Raw genomic sequence first — 13,819 nt, 5'->3', positions numbered from 1 at the left:
ATAATCTCACTATCTCAAAGCTGGTGGGACCTCCACCACCACCACCATCTCTCACACTGTGGCCAAAGTAAGCCTTCTAGAATGCAAAATGGAGTGAGTCATTCCCTGAATAAGCCCTTCTTATAGCTCCCCATTCGTTACCTTTAGGATGAAGTCCCAGTATCTTAGCCAGTATCTGTTTCTACAGTCTCATCAAACAACTCTGAGCTCCTCACATGCAGTTCCCCGTAAGGCCACTTAATTTTATGCTGTGCTGTCTCATGGGATACCCTTCCTCTTACTCAGCCTATCCAAACACCTGCTCATCAGGATTCAATGTAAGAGTCACTTTGTTATGAAATCTTTGACCCTGCTGCAGGTTAGAACTAGCCACTCACTTTGGATGAAATGCACACCCCTCTACCCCCATCACAAGGCCTTGGAAGACTTTATTAAACTCTTTTTTTTTTTAACTCATTTTTTAACATATAGTTTCCCTGATGAAAAGTATTATGACTGACTTATCTCCATTTTCCTAGTTCTCAGTAGTTTCTGATGTATCATAGGTGCTCAGTAAAGGTTGAATGAATTAATTATGTGATAGAATTTGAGTTAGCATATTTTTATGGCTATGGGAAACCAGTTTTCTGTGTATTATTTCATTTAATTCTCACAATTCTGCAAATAAAATATTATCATCTTTTATACTGATGAAAATTGAAGCTAGGTAAGAATAAAGCAATTTGCCCAAGGTGCCACTGTATAAAGTGCAAAGCTATAATCCAGTTGCCTAGGTAAATTCGCTGCATGTTTATCTGTCCATTGTTTTTTCACCTTAAATCTTATTTTGCCCGTTACCATAGTTTTCTTTTTGTTAGTGGTTGCCTGGTATATATCTTTTCATCTCTTTATTTCCAACCATTCTGAGTCATTATGTTTTATGTGTATCTTGTAAATAACGGTATTTGAATTTCGGTAGTGTTAACTCATTCTGAGAGTCAGACTTTTAGTCGTCTATTTTAATCAGTTTTCATTTATCATGTTTATCAATTAGGGTAAAAGGTGATTGTAAGAAAGAGATCCTTCCTCTCTGGCTTCTCCCAATCACAATGTTTATTTCTCTTTCCTGAAACAGTCTTAGGATAAGTGGTCCAGTTTGTTAGGGTGGCCCCTTTGCTCCGGATTGCTGTTCTTTCCCCTAGGGCATTGCCTTTATCTACCTGGGAGAAGCCGGTTAGAGGAGTTAGTTCTAGCTCAAGGAAAGAAGAGAGTATAAAGGAGCATAAGCCTGACTTTTTAAACCTAAATCCAGAAATGACACGCTTCTCATCTGCTCATGTGACACTGGCCAGAACTTAGTTACATGGTTACACCTAGCGTCAAAGAAGCAGGAAAATGAAGCCATTAGCTGGGTGGCCATGTTCCAACCAGAACTCTATTACCGTGGAAGACAGAGAACAGATCTTGGTGAAAACTAGCATTCTTTGTTACACCAGGAATACCATCTTTGGATTTATTACCATCTTCTCATTTTGTATTTATTTAACTTTCTTTCTCTTTGCTTCTTTTTTGCATTTTTCTTGCCTTCTATGCCTACTGTTTTGGAATTTTTACCTTTTATTTCAATTTTTAGTGGTTACCCTTAAAATATGAACATTTATACTTATCATGCAAGATTCCATCAATATCTTCAACCCCTTCCTTTAAAGATAATCTTAAACAAAAATAAGTAAAACACCTTAGCTCACAATTCCTATAAACTATGTATTGCTATATAGTATCCTTTTTTTAGGTCTTGCATATTTCTTTCTTTTTTTTTAATTATGTTCAGTTAGTACATCATTAGTATTTGATGTAGTGTTTGATTCATTCTATCTAGTATTTTTTAATTCCCCATGTATCTTTTAGCTCTTCATTAAATTAGTCATCACCATTACTACTTTTATAATTATTCAATTAATTTTCCCAACATATTTTATCAGTGTTTTTTCTTACTATTTGCTTTTTGTATCCCATCTTTTCCTTCTGGGCTCAATTTATGTCTTGGTGAAGATGTTCTTCAGTATTGTTCTTCATCAGATCTGCGAGTAAAATTCTCTGTTTTGTCTCTCTCATTTTATTTTCCCTCACATTCTTGAATCAGAATTTCGTCAGCTAAGGAATTCTAAGCTGACAACTATTGACTTCAATATCTCGATGTTACTGTTTCATTATCTTCTGGCATCTTCTATTTGGTGATAAAAGTCTGGTCAGTCTCATTATTATTCCTTTCTAGACTCTTTTTTCACCATAGTAACATTTTTCTTTTTTCCTTTCGTTTTTTTTTTTTCCAGTTAATATTTACATTAGTGATTTCTATCTCGGTGATTTTGTTTTTTAAATAGCTTGTTCAGGACTCAGTATGCATCTTCAGCTTGAAGACTCAGGTCCTTCTTTAGTTTTGGACAATTTTCAGCACTTAAGTACTTCAAATATTCCTTCCCCCCACTCCCACCCCAAGCGTTGCTTTTTTTCTCTCTCTCTCTCTATTTTATGTTTCTGGAACTCCTATTAGGTAAGAGTTTGAGCTTCCCCTTTTCTCATGTCTTAATTTTTCTTCCATGTTTCTGCTCTTTTTTCTCTGTGCTGTTCTTGGGTAATTTTCCCAGATCCTTTTGATTCTCTCTCTCAGATTCTCTTTGCAGCTGGATTATATACTCTTTAATATGGATACTGAATTTTAATTTATTTATATTTCTAAAATCTTCATTTCTTTTCTTTTAAAATCTACCTGCTCTTTTTTTCATAATATCTTACTTTTGTCCTAGAGTCTATTCTTTCCTTTATCCCTTTGAACATTTTAAACACTTTTATTTAAAAGTCCTTCAAATTGCTCTAATATATCACTCTTACCATGACACACACTGAGTAATGTATAGAATTACTGAATCACTATATTGTACACCTGAAACTAACATAACACTATGTTGACTATACTAGAATTAAAATTAAAAACTTAATTTTTAGAAATTGTTCTAATATCTGTAGTAAGCAGAGTATAAATTCCCCCATTTGTTGTACTAGCTAAGTCAGAATTGTGGTGGTATGTTTCCTTGTGCGCTTTCTAATGTTTTACCGTGAGCTTCTCTTCAACAGGACTTGTTTTCCATGATAGGTGTGCAGCCTCTGTGAGGTATTACATTTGACCCAGGGATCTCCAAGTTTTCCTGGCTCACTTACATGTCTGGCAGTGGATGCTGGAAGGCTCAAGCAGATGAAGGGTTTCCTTAGGTTTCTCCATTTCTAAAAGGCTTCTCTGTGACTCTTCTCACTACGGTGGCTTCTGGATATCTGGATTGACTTCTTACATATATAGGATCAGGGCTCGTAAGGTGTATGTCAAGAAAGAACAAGCCAGATGGGTGGTGTATTCTATTACGAACTCACCTCAGAAATCATACAGTATCAACTTTCACCAAGTGAATTGAATGGAGTTGTCACAAAACCCTGCCCACTTTCAAGGGTATGGAACATAAGGACCTCAAACTCATCAGTGGGAGGAGTATCCAAAATATTTTCAGAGGAACGTTTGGGATGAGATGTATCTACTTGTGCAGTGCTCTTTGGAACATCTGATCTACCACACTGATATATCTTAGTAAATTTCAGTGTCACATGTCTGGGCAACCAGAGGTTCATTCTCAGATTAGATTATATTCATAGAGGGATATTCCTTCTCTCTGACCCGGGACCTGGAGAGCATGAGTTAGCACCCATGGAGAATCCAGCCAGCTAACACGCCGGCATAGAGTCTTCTCCACAGTGAAGAAGCACAGGGCTGCTGCATCTCACTGCCCCGGCTGGATCTTCTATGGAGCCTATTGGAGTTTAGCAAAACCTCCCATAGAAATCATCTGACAGAGACTCTCTGCTTAAGGCTTGTACTTGAAGCAAGTTCACAGGTTACGTCTTAGTAATAATGCACTACCTGAAGCAAGAAATAGAAATCATAGCCTTTGGTCCACTTTATCAAAGTAAAGTGGGGCACACACACACAAAGAAGAGCGATAGCAAATCCAACTCTTTGCAGCTCACATTGGCAGTTATCCCTGCTGCCTTAATAAAGAGACCCTTCGTGGTTTTTCAGATATCAGGGTGCTGCAGGTGTTTTCTACTTATTATAGACCACAACTTAGGTGCACGAATTCTACAAATGATTTTATCTCACTCTTCTGCCCTCATCCCACACAATTTCATGAGAAAAACACTTTAAAAAATCAAACATTTGTTTACTATGAATATAGTCAACTAAAAATACAATTAAGGGGAAAGGCAGGTTTTAAAACACAACATATAAAATATGTAAATATTATGTAACGATGTATTAAGAAGTTTGGCAAGATATACCTCAAGGTGGTCAGTTATTACTGGTGGGCGGGTAGATTCCACAATCTCTTGTATTCGTCCTTTCTCGTTTTGTTTGATGTCTGGTAAGATTGTGCACATTCTTTGATTTTCTTATCTTCCCACAGTAAGTATTTATTGCTTTTGAGAGAAAATTATGAACAATTGGTCATAATTAAACTAATAAAAATCATCATATTTGGGGAAATATAAATCCCTAAGTGCATAAAAAGAGATACATAGGGACTGGGGAATAAGGCAGAGGAAAAGTGAAAATAATCGGGGCCTAGGGCTATGTCTTCTAGGCCGGATGAGGGTGAAGAATTGGGTCTAGAGTTAAAATAAAATGTGACAAATTTCACTGTGATTCAAACTGGGAAATTGTGAGGTTCCCACCAACTGAGCAAAGCCAAGGATGGGGCTTTTGCGATCCCTGAGAATACAGTGAGTGGACTTCATCTGGGTGGTGGCAGGTGTCCAGCTACTTTGGATTCAAAGTTCTGAAAAAAAAAAATGTTCTGAGTTCTAGATCTCAGGAAGAGGGCTGTCAAGAGCCAAGTGGCAGAAATCAAGCCAAAGCAAAATTCTGGGAACTGGGACAAGGAACATGAAGGGAGTTCCGACCAGATGGCCCAGCACCCAATTCAGTGGTCCTCAGGGAGATGAGAGCAGGGGCCAAGAGGCCAGAGAGGACAATGGGAGCCAGTGGTCAGTGGTAGCCTTCAACATTGGGTGATGGGGCAGTGAATTTGAATAAAACTACCCCAGATTAAGGGACTAATGTTTTTAGAGTGGTTTTCTCAGAGTGGGTTAAAGGTATTTTCTTTTGGAAAACTGCAAGGAAGAGATGAAGGCAAGAGTGAGGGTTGGCACCTCGTCAACACTAACATTGAATGGAAAGCACATGGGATTTGCTATAAAAGCGAACTGTGCTCAAACTCTTGCTCTTCTACTTATTCCTTGAGACCTTGGGCAAAACATTTCCTCCATTGTAAAAGCAGCATAACGATACCCATTTCTCAGTAGTGGGTGAGGGATAAGTGAAATACTGTACTAAAAATGTCTGGTTTGTCCCTTAGATGGAGGAAGCAGGGTGTTACTTAAGAACAGCACCGGGGCAGGGGGCAGGGAGGAGTGCCTGGGTGGCTCAGTGGGTTAAGTCTCTGTCTTTGGCTTAGGTCATGATCCCAGGGTCCTGGGATCAAGCCCCACATTGGGCTCTCTGCTCAGCAGGGAGCCTGCTTCCCCTTCTCTCTCTGCCTACCTCTCTGCCTACTTGTGATCTCTGTCTGTCAAATAAATAAATAAAATCTTTAAAAAAAATGTCTGGCATAATATAGGTTTTTTTTTTTTTTACAAACATAATTAAAAAGGAAAAGAAATGAAGGGAATATGACTTTTATGTCCAACAAATTAGACAAGGATCATCACCCCTCTTCCCCTCATTGGAGATGTCCTATAATCTTTGAAACTAGCAGCTACTGGAATTAGAAAACCATCCATTTTTTAAAAGCTTCAACATCACAGGTTTTTAAAAGTCCTTTTTAGATAAGTGACACTTTGGTTTTAATCATCACAAAAACCCTATGAGATAATTATTATTATCTGCATTTTACATATGAGGAGACTACGATTCAGGGATTAAACAATTTGCCTGCGGTCACAGAATTTTTCAGAGAGAGAGAGAGAGAGAGAACCAGTTTGCGTGGGGTTCTTACCACGTAAGAGTCCCATCGAAGAAATGGAAGAAGAATCAGGAAAACAAGAGACCAATAAGGAAAATAGACCACATACACTTCAAGACTTTTGCTGGTGGGGGAGGAAGTTAGTGTTGTTTCATAGCAAAGGGAAGAAAACGTGTGTTTAGGCAAGTGGGAGGGAACTAGTAGAGGGGGACATGATGGAATGCCAAAGAGAGAGAGAATAATTCCTAGGGAGAGGTCTGAGGCACGGATCGAGGAATAAGGCTCATAGAACTCTGTTTCTTCAGAGCCAAGGGTAAAAGAGTCAAGGAAGAGAAACACATCTTACAGGTTAACTGTCGCTATGACCTGACTGGCGTCTAGGTCTAAAGTGTGTTTTCTTTCGTGTTACCCCAGGATACAGCAACGCACTCAGTAAAAAGGTCAGAGACTGGCCAAGGTCATTCTTGGTCCTCCCTTTTTCCAGACTCTTGCACATGATGCCTACTTTCCTGGACACTTTCCTTTGTTTGCTTTCCTTGGACTCTGCTTCCAGCTCTACCACCTTCCCACCCAGCCAGGGGCCTGGGCCAGTCTACCTAGAAGCCTCTTCCTCTCCTCCACTTTCCCTATTCTAGCTTTATTAGCCCAGCTAGGGACCTGGAGGATCACAAGCAGAGAATGGGACAGGATCTCAAGAGCCTTTCCTGACCCTGCTGGTGTTGCCTCATGCCCGTCGCAAGCCGGTCCCAGTTGGCCCAAGCCCAGAGCAAAGTGCATGTTATTTTATCAGTCCAATCTTGCTTCTCTCCCTTACATATCCCTGCTCCTATGGACACTCCCAGTAGTGCTCTTAGTCAGGCTAGTGGCAGCCTGGGGATCACAAGGATGGTGGTCGAAGAGGATGGGGAAGGGGAGCCTTTGGGAAATGGAGCTATTTACATTTAGTATTTATGGGCGTGGAGGGTTGTGTGTGCCATGTAGCAAGTCAGAGACGATATCATAGGGCCACTAACCTCGATGTGAAAAATCATCAAATGATACCTCTGCTTTTTGTGTCATCAAGAAAGTGTATCAATACCTTATGTTTTAATTTCTCTGCCAGTAAGAGTTTATTGGACACCAACCTTGTGCAACTCATTAAAATTGGCTTGTTCAGGAATCATATTAAACAGTTCTCATTAGCTAAGTGTCTCTGGTCACAAGGTGTAGAACTTTTGGAACTTTACAAACTGTTAGGCTGAAGTTAAATTAGTAGTTCATTTAATGCCATATTTATCATTTTAATGTTTTTGAATGTGTTAAAGGAAAATATTTTTTAAAATGTATTTACTCATAAAGTCATAGTTCTTCAGTTCATTCATTCATTCAACGCATATGTGTTGGGCACTTACTACCCTTGAGACTTGGGGACCAGGGAGACATCTATACCTTTATAAAAGAGTCTGGTAAGTGCCAAGATGTAGGGATAACCAGAGCACATGGAAGTGATGCCTCAAAGGATCTTGGGTCATTAAGGGAGGCTTCCTGGAGGTAGTGACATCTACAGTGAGACTCAACTCTCATGAATTAGCTAGACCAAGTTGGGTAGGGAGGGGCTGGGAGGAAGGAAAGCAGTCCTAGGGGGAAAAAATGAATTCTTTATAAAAGTCAAGAGGTACAAGGGAGCTCTGCTGGTTCTTTCCAGTTCTGAAAAGAATGGCAATATTATGGTTAACTGCAGCATGAGGTGGTGAGTATGAGATGAGACAGAGGAAGCAAACAGATCATGGATTATGAAGGACTTAGAATAGCAGCAAAGACTTTCCATGTTCACATCTTTAACATAATAATAATAGCAAGCAGTGAGCACATCATTTGATTGATTAATTAATCCTTATAACTCCTAGAAGGCAACTGAGTTTCGATTTTAACAACTTACTATCTTCCATCTTGAATACCCTGATATTATGTCTTCAAAACTAGAGAGCACAGGGACCATTTAAAAAAATATCTACTTCTCTTTTCTAATTTTTTTTTTTTTTTAAATAGAGGCTGAAGGAGTTGAGAATCACAGGAATGATGATTGAGGGGGGGAGGGACCCATGTTGAACAGGCTTAGAAGTCATCTGACTAACCAGTCTGGCATCTTGAAAGATCTAAAAATTAACAGTTTCCTCCAGGGTGGAGTAAGAAATACAAGCTGGGACAGGCTTTACCCTTTGGAGAGCAGGCCGAGGATGAGGTTGGAAACCTATTTCAAACAAAAGATTCTTACAATTTCGTTTTTTAAAGCACCGCTTTGAATAAAGAAATCAAAGTGAATAAACAATCTCAGGTTCAACGGGCCTATTATTAGAATATGATATTCTTGTCTCACGGTCTGAAAAACACCCTTTCTATGACTAGACATCAGATGAATGTACCTTCAGAATGAACTTTCCTAAAGAGAAATTTCCTGTTGGAATCAGTCAGTGACTAGGCCACAGAATTAGTCATGTTGTTTAATTTGTTTAAGCATATCATTAACAAGATTAAAAACTTTCCAAGAGCTGGGATTGAAGGTAAAGGGTTATTAGCATTAAACACATAGACTCCAAAAAATGAAGTGGCGATTCTAATTTTCTCTTGTTGGTATTAAAGATAACCTCAGATTGGGTTTCTCAGTAAATAGAGGGAAAAACAAACTGATTATCCTGTCCTCCCCACATGGCCAGTCCCCCTAAAGTTTCTTCAGAAATGAAGTGTGGAAAGGGACAGTGTGCCACCAAATTACTACGAAGCTTTTTCCCAAACCTTGACTCAGTCCCTTGAGGAGCTGAGGTGGGCTAAGGTTGGTCTAGAGTCAAAAGCCTTCTTTCCTTACTATGTTCAAGGTTAGGAAATAGCCCTCCATAGAAAATAGTCCCCATTTTCCAACCTCTCCTTAACTCATTTTTATCTCTACCACAGAAGCTAGTCTCGTCAACCTCACCGGCATCCCCCATGTTGCCAAAAACAAATGGCGCTTTTCAGTCCTTACCTAACTTAGCTTTTCAACCATACTTGACCTTTCAACGCACTTGATTACTCCCTGCTTTTTAAAATACTTCCTTCTTTTGAATTCTATGTTTACAAAGAACCATGATATTATTCTCATTTAGTTTTTTCCCCACCAACTGGGTACTCCTTCTGAATCTCCTTTGCCGGCTCCTCCTTTTTGGCTCAAACTCTGAATGCTGATGAGTCCCAACGCTCAGTTTTAGGCCCTTTCTCTTCTCTATCTACACCTTCTTTCCAGGTGATCTTTTTGGGTCTCATGCCTTTCCATTTCTATTATATGGAGAGAACATCTGTATTTATATTTCCAACCCTGACTCTCCCCCAAGCTCCATTCTCAAACACCCACCTTCACACTTGACATCTCCCACTAGATATTTAATGTGCATATTAACCATAACATATCCAAAATAGTTTTCAACTATAACCTGCTTCCCTTTCAGTTCCCCCATACCAATAAAAAAAAATATCAATATTCACATAGAAGCTCAAGGGAAAGACTAAAATGAGTCCTTTCCCTCACAAGTTCTGTCAACTTTTCCTCCAAAATGAATCTATCCAATTTCTAGCTCTCCCTACTTTCCCCTTGTATGAGCCGCCATGATCTCTTACTAATTATCACACTGGTCTCTTAACTGGTCTCCTTGCTTCCACTATTACCCCTTCTGTACAATTCATGTTCTATGTGGCAGAGAGACAGAATGCTTTTGTAAAAGCATAAATCAGGGCACCTGGGTAGCAAAGTCAGTTAAGCCTCTGACTCTTGGTTTTGGCTCAGGTTGTGGTCTCAAGGTCATGAAATTTAACCCCATGTCAGGCTCCATGCTTCATGTGGACTCTGTTTGAGATTCTCTCTCTCACTCTGCCCCTGCCTCCCCTCCCCACCCCCCCACCCCCGGCCAGCTAAAAATAAATAAATAAATAATTTTTTAAAGGCATAGATCAAATCATGTCAGTTATCAGCTTACAATTTATTTGATAGGGAGTTACATAAAAATGAAATGCCTTATTCCTTTTTACATAATCTCTTTTCAGTGGACTGTGCCCACCCCCAACAAATGTGTAATTTAAATGAAAGCAATATTTTGATGTCAGGCCGTAGATTGCAAAAGGGCCCTAAAGGGGTCTTTGATCTTTTAGTTGTCATAACCTGCAATGCCTCTCCCTCCTCTCTGCGTATCCCAAATGTGTTCTTAGTAGGCTGTCTGAAGTCACATTCCTCCCTCTACAAAACCTCTCCTGAGCAATCCAAATGATCATTTCCTTGATTTTCTATACCCAGATGATAAATTTCTAGAAGGTAGAGACTGTTTTAGTCCTCTCCCGCATTTCTTACCACATTAGGGAATCAAATACACTGTATGAACACTATTCTGAAAATATTTAAAATTCTAAAATTCTCAAGGTCCTTTTACTGTCTCCTGCCTACAACTCTGATCTCATATCATACCACTCTCTGTTAATTTTCTGTATTCCAGCTACACTGTCCACCCAAACATGTACCTTTTGGTCATTTTTTTTTAATTTAAGTATAATTGACATACAATATCCTTTTAGTTTGAGGTTTATACCATAGGGCTTGATATTTTATACATTATGAACATCTCCACAATAAGTCTAGTTGCCATCTGTCACCACACAAAGTTATTATAATATTATTGACTATATTCCCTCTGCTGTACATTACATCCCCATGAATCATTTCTTTTTAAAGATTTTTTATTTATTTATTTGACAGAGTGAGAGATCACAAGTAGGCAGAGAGGCAGGTTGGGGGGGGGGGGAAGCAGGCTCCCTGTTGAGCAGAAAGCCCAATGTAGGGCTCCATCCCAGGACCCTGAGACTAGGACCTGAGCCGAAGGCAGAGGCTTAACCCATTGAGCCATCCAGGCACCCATGAATCATATTTTTAACAACTGGAAGTTTATAGCTTTCAATCCCCTTCACCTATTTCACCCATCCCCCCAAAATCTCCCATATCTGGTAACTGATAATTTGTTCCCTGTATCTATAAGTCTGCTTATGTTTTATTAGTTCATTTGTTTCATCTTTTAAATTTCACATATAAGTGAAATCATGTGGTATTTGTCTTTCTCTGTCTGACTTATTTCACTTAGCATAATATACTTTAGGTGCATTCATATTGTTGCAAATAGCAAGATTGCATTCTTTTTTTACGGCTGAGTAATATTCCATTATACATATTTCACATCTTCTTTTTCCATTCATCTATCAATGGACACTTAGGGTGTTTCCATATCTTGGTTCTTGTAAATAATGCTGCAATGAGTATAAGGGTATATATATATCTTTGAATTGATATTTTTGTTTTCTATTGATAAATACCCCAAAGTGGAATTACTAGATCATATGATAGTTTTAATTTTTTGAGGAACGTCCTTACCCACAGTGGCTATACCAATTTACATTCCCATGAATAGTGCATAAGGGTTTCCTTTCCTCACATCTGTGTATTTTGTTGTTGTTGTTGTTGTTGTTGTCTTTTTGGTAATAGCCAATCTGACAGATATGAGGTTGATAACTCATTGCGGTTTTTATTTGTGTTTTCTTGATAATCAGTAATGTTGAGCATCTTTTCATGTGCCTAATGGCCATTTGTATGTCTTCTTTGGGAGAAATGTCTACTCAAATCCTTTGCTCATTTTTAATAGGGTTGCTCTTTTAAATATCAAGTTGCATAAGTTCTTTATATATTTTGGATATTAACCCCCTATTGCGTGTATTGGAGACTTTACACAAGCTCTTCCTTTTGTGATGCTCCTTCCCCAATTTTCACATGACTGGTTTCTTACCATTTAGTGTCATCTCCCCTAAGAGGCCATCCCTGCCACTCAAACTAAAGTAGTTTCTCAGTATCTCTCAATCATTTCCCCTGTTTTATAGTCTTCATAGCACTTATCATTGCCAAATATGTTATTTGTTTATTTACTAACTGCCTCCCTTCCAAAATGTAAGCATCATATGAGCACATACCTATCTTGGTCACTTCTTTACTCCCAGCATAAAAGTGTCTGACACATAGTCAATGCTCAATAAATGATTATTGAATGGATACTTTATCACAATGTCTACAAGCCAACACTGTGTAACAGCTGCTGTGAGCCAGAGACTGTTATAAAAGTTTTACACATATGCCCTCATTTCCACCCCAGAACAACGCTAGAGCTAGGTACTACTATTTCTGTACTTTCCAGATAAGGAACATGCAGCACCGAGAGGTCACACACCTAGTAAGGAACAGAGCTGGGATTTCACCCAAGAAGCTTCATTCCACAGTCCATGCTCGTCGATACTATATGACATTGCTTGGCTTATGTTGTCCACCTGTGGCCTTCCCAGGTCAGGAAATGACCCTTTAGCCTGTCAACCCTAACATCCCTGACAGGAGAGAATCCTAAGAGAAAGCAGTAAGATCTGAGCACTGTGTTCAACAAAGAACATGCCTCCCTGGGCTTGGACTTTATGCCTTTTCTTGTCAGAGTGGAAATGCTCCAACCACTCTGTGCTTTGATATAACGTGCAGGTGTATATGGTAGGGGTCTTCACCCCTACCACACATGGGGGAAAGGAGAACAAGGGCCAACATTCCTCTGATTTTTGTCAAGTCAGATGGAAGAAGAACAGGACAACTGTGGAAGAAACCTTTTTTTTTTTTTTTCTCCAAACTCCTGGTTTAATAAGGACTTGTTTATTTTGAGAAAAAAGGGTCCCAAACATCAGGCTGTTCACAAAAATAACCCACAGTATCAACTTTAGTCAAAAGAGGAGCCGTACATCTCCGCTGCAGATCGTTTCACACCTGCTTTTCCTCGGTTCACTTTTGGCTCTGCAGCCAGATTAATATCTAAAACCTGGCCAGCAATCATTCTGCCATCCTCTCCTGCCACAGCAGCACGGGCATTTCTCTCATTAACATACTGAACAAAAGCAAAGCCCTTATGAACAGAGCAACCCACAATTTTGCCGTATTTTGAGAAGATCGCCTCCACATCAGATTTCTTGACCACAAGAGTATTGAGATTCCCAATGAATACACGGGAGTTCATGGAGCGAGGATCTGTCTTGTTGGTAACATTGCTGGCCATTTTCTTTGATGTTAAGGTTCTTCACAAAGCTGAAAAATGTAGCTGAAGATCAAAAAAATCTCACTCAAGCAAAGTTCCACTAACTTATATATTTCAAGTGATTTGTAACCAGGAGGGGGAAGGGAGAAGAGATTCGATTCTGAATCTCCTACTCCCGGGTTCTACGTAGAGAAGCCAACTGCTGCTCGAGGTCGACGACCCGGCCGCACAGCTCAGTCTTCGTCTCTTCACAAAATGCAGAAGAAACCTTTTTATAACCTCAAGAAGCTACCGCCTATGAGTTATCCACCCAGCATCCAAGAAATGGGGGAACTCAGCTTCCCGAGGCCCCCTCATGATCTTACTATACTCTCTAGCCACAGCACTCAGAGGGTGCCTTTTATCCTCAGAAGGACCTGAGATGCTTCTTCAGTAGAGATTCCAGTTTCCTCTCTGAGATCTTCCCTATGCCTCTATAAATCATGTTCAGTCCGGTCACCAGCCCTAACAGCAGAACAGTTAAATGCCCCTGCTTCTTCCAGATCTAATCCCGAAAAGCAGTTAGAACCAGATAGGCACTCTTCCCCCTTTCACAGGGGGACAGCCTGACCACTAAGATCTTGAGTCATCACCTCTCTGGATCTTTGTCTCCTTCGACTCCTGCAGTCATGT

General features: G+C 39.6%; 1 protein-coding gene across 1 annotated transcript; it reads right to left on the bottom strand.

Moving 5' to 3' along the window:
• Positions 1-12,835: 12,835 nt before the first annotated feature.
• On the bottom strand, positions 12,836-13,399 carry LOC116877275 (heterogeneous nuclear ribonucleoprotein C-like). The gene has a single exon (XM_032873893.1). The coding sequence runs from the start codon at positions 13,166-13,168 to the stop codon at positions 12,836-12,838; it is 333 nt and encodes a 110-aa protein (XP_032729784.1). The 5' UTR covers positions 13,169-13,399.
• Between the last annotated feature and the right edge of the window lie 420 nt (positions 13,400-13,819).

The sequence above is a fragment of the Lontra canadensis genome, unplaced genomic scaffold, assembly GCF_010015895.1.
Source record: "Lontra canadensis isolate GAN:19392208 unplaced genomic scaffold, GSC_riverotter_1.0 scaffold51, whole genome shotgun sequence".
Lineage (NCBI taxonomy): Eukaryota > Metazoa > Chordata > Mammalia > Carnivora > Mustelidae > Lontra > Lontra canadensis.
The sequence above is the reverse complement of the archived record's forward strand: the minus strand, read 5'-3'. Positions and strand labels throughout refer to the sequence as shown.

Excerpts from the sequence above, each read along its gene's own strand:
- LOC116877275 (XM_032873893.1), bottom strand. The coding sequence starts at position 13,168 with ATGGCCAGCAATGTTACCAACAAGACAGATCCTCGCTCCATGAACTCC.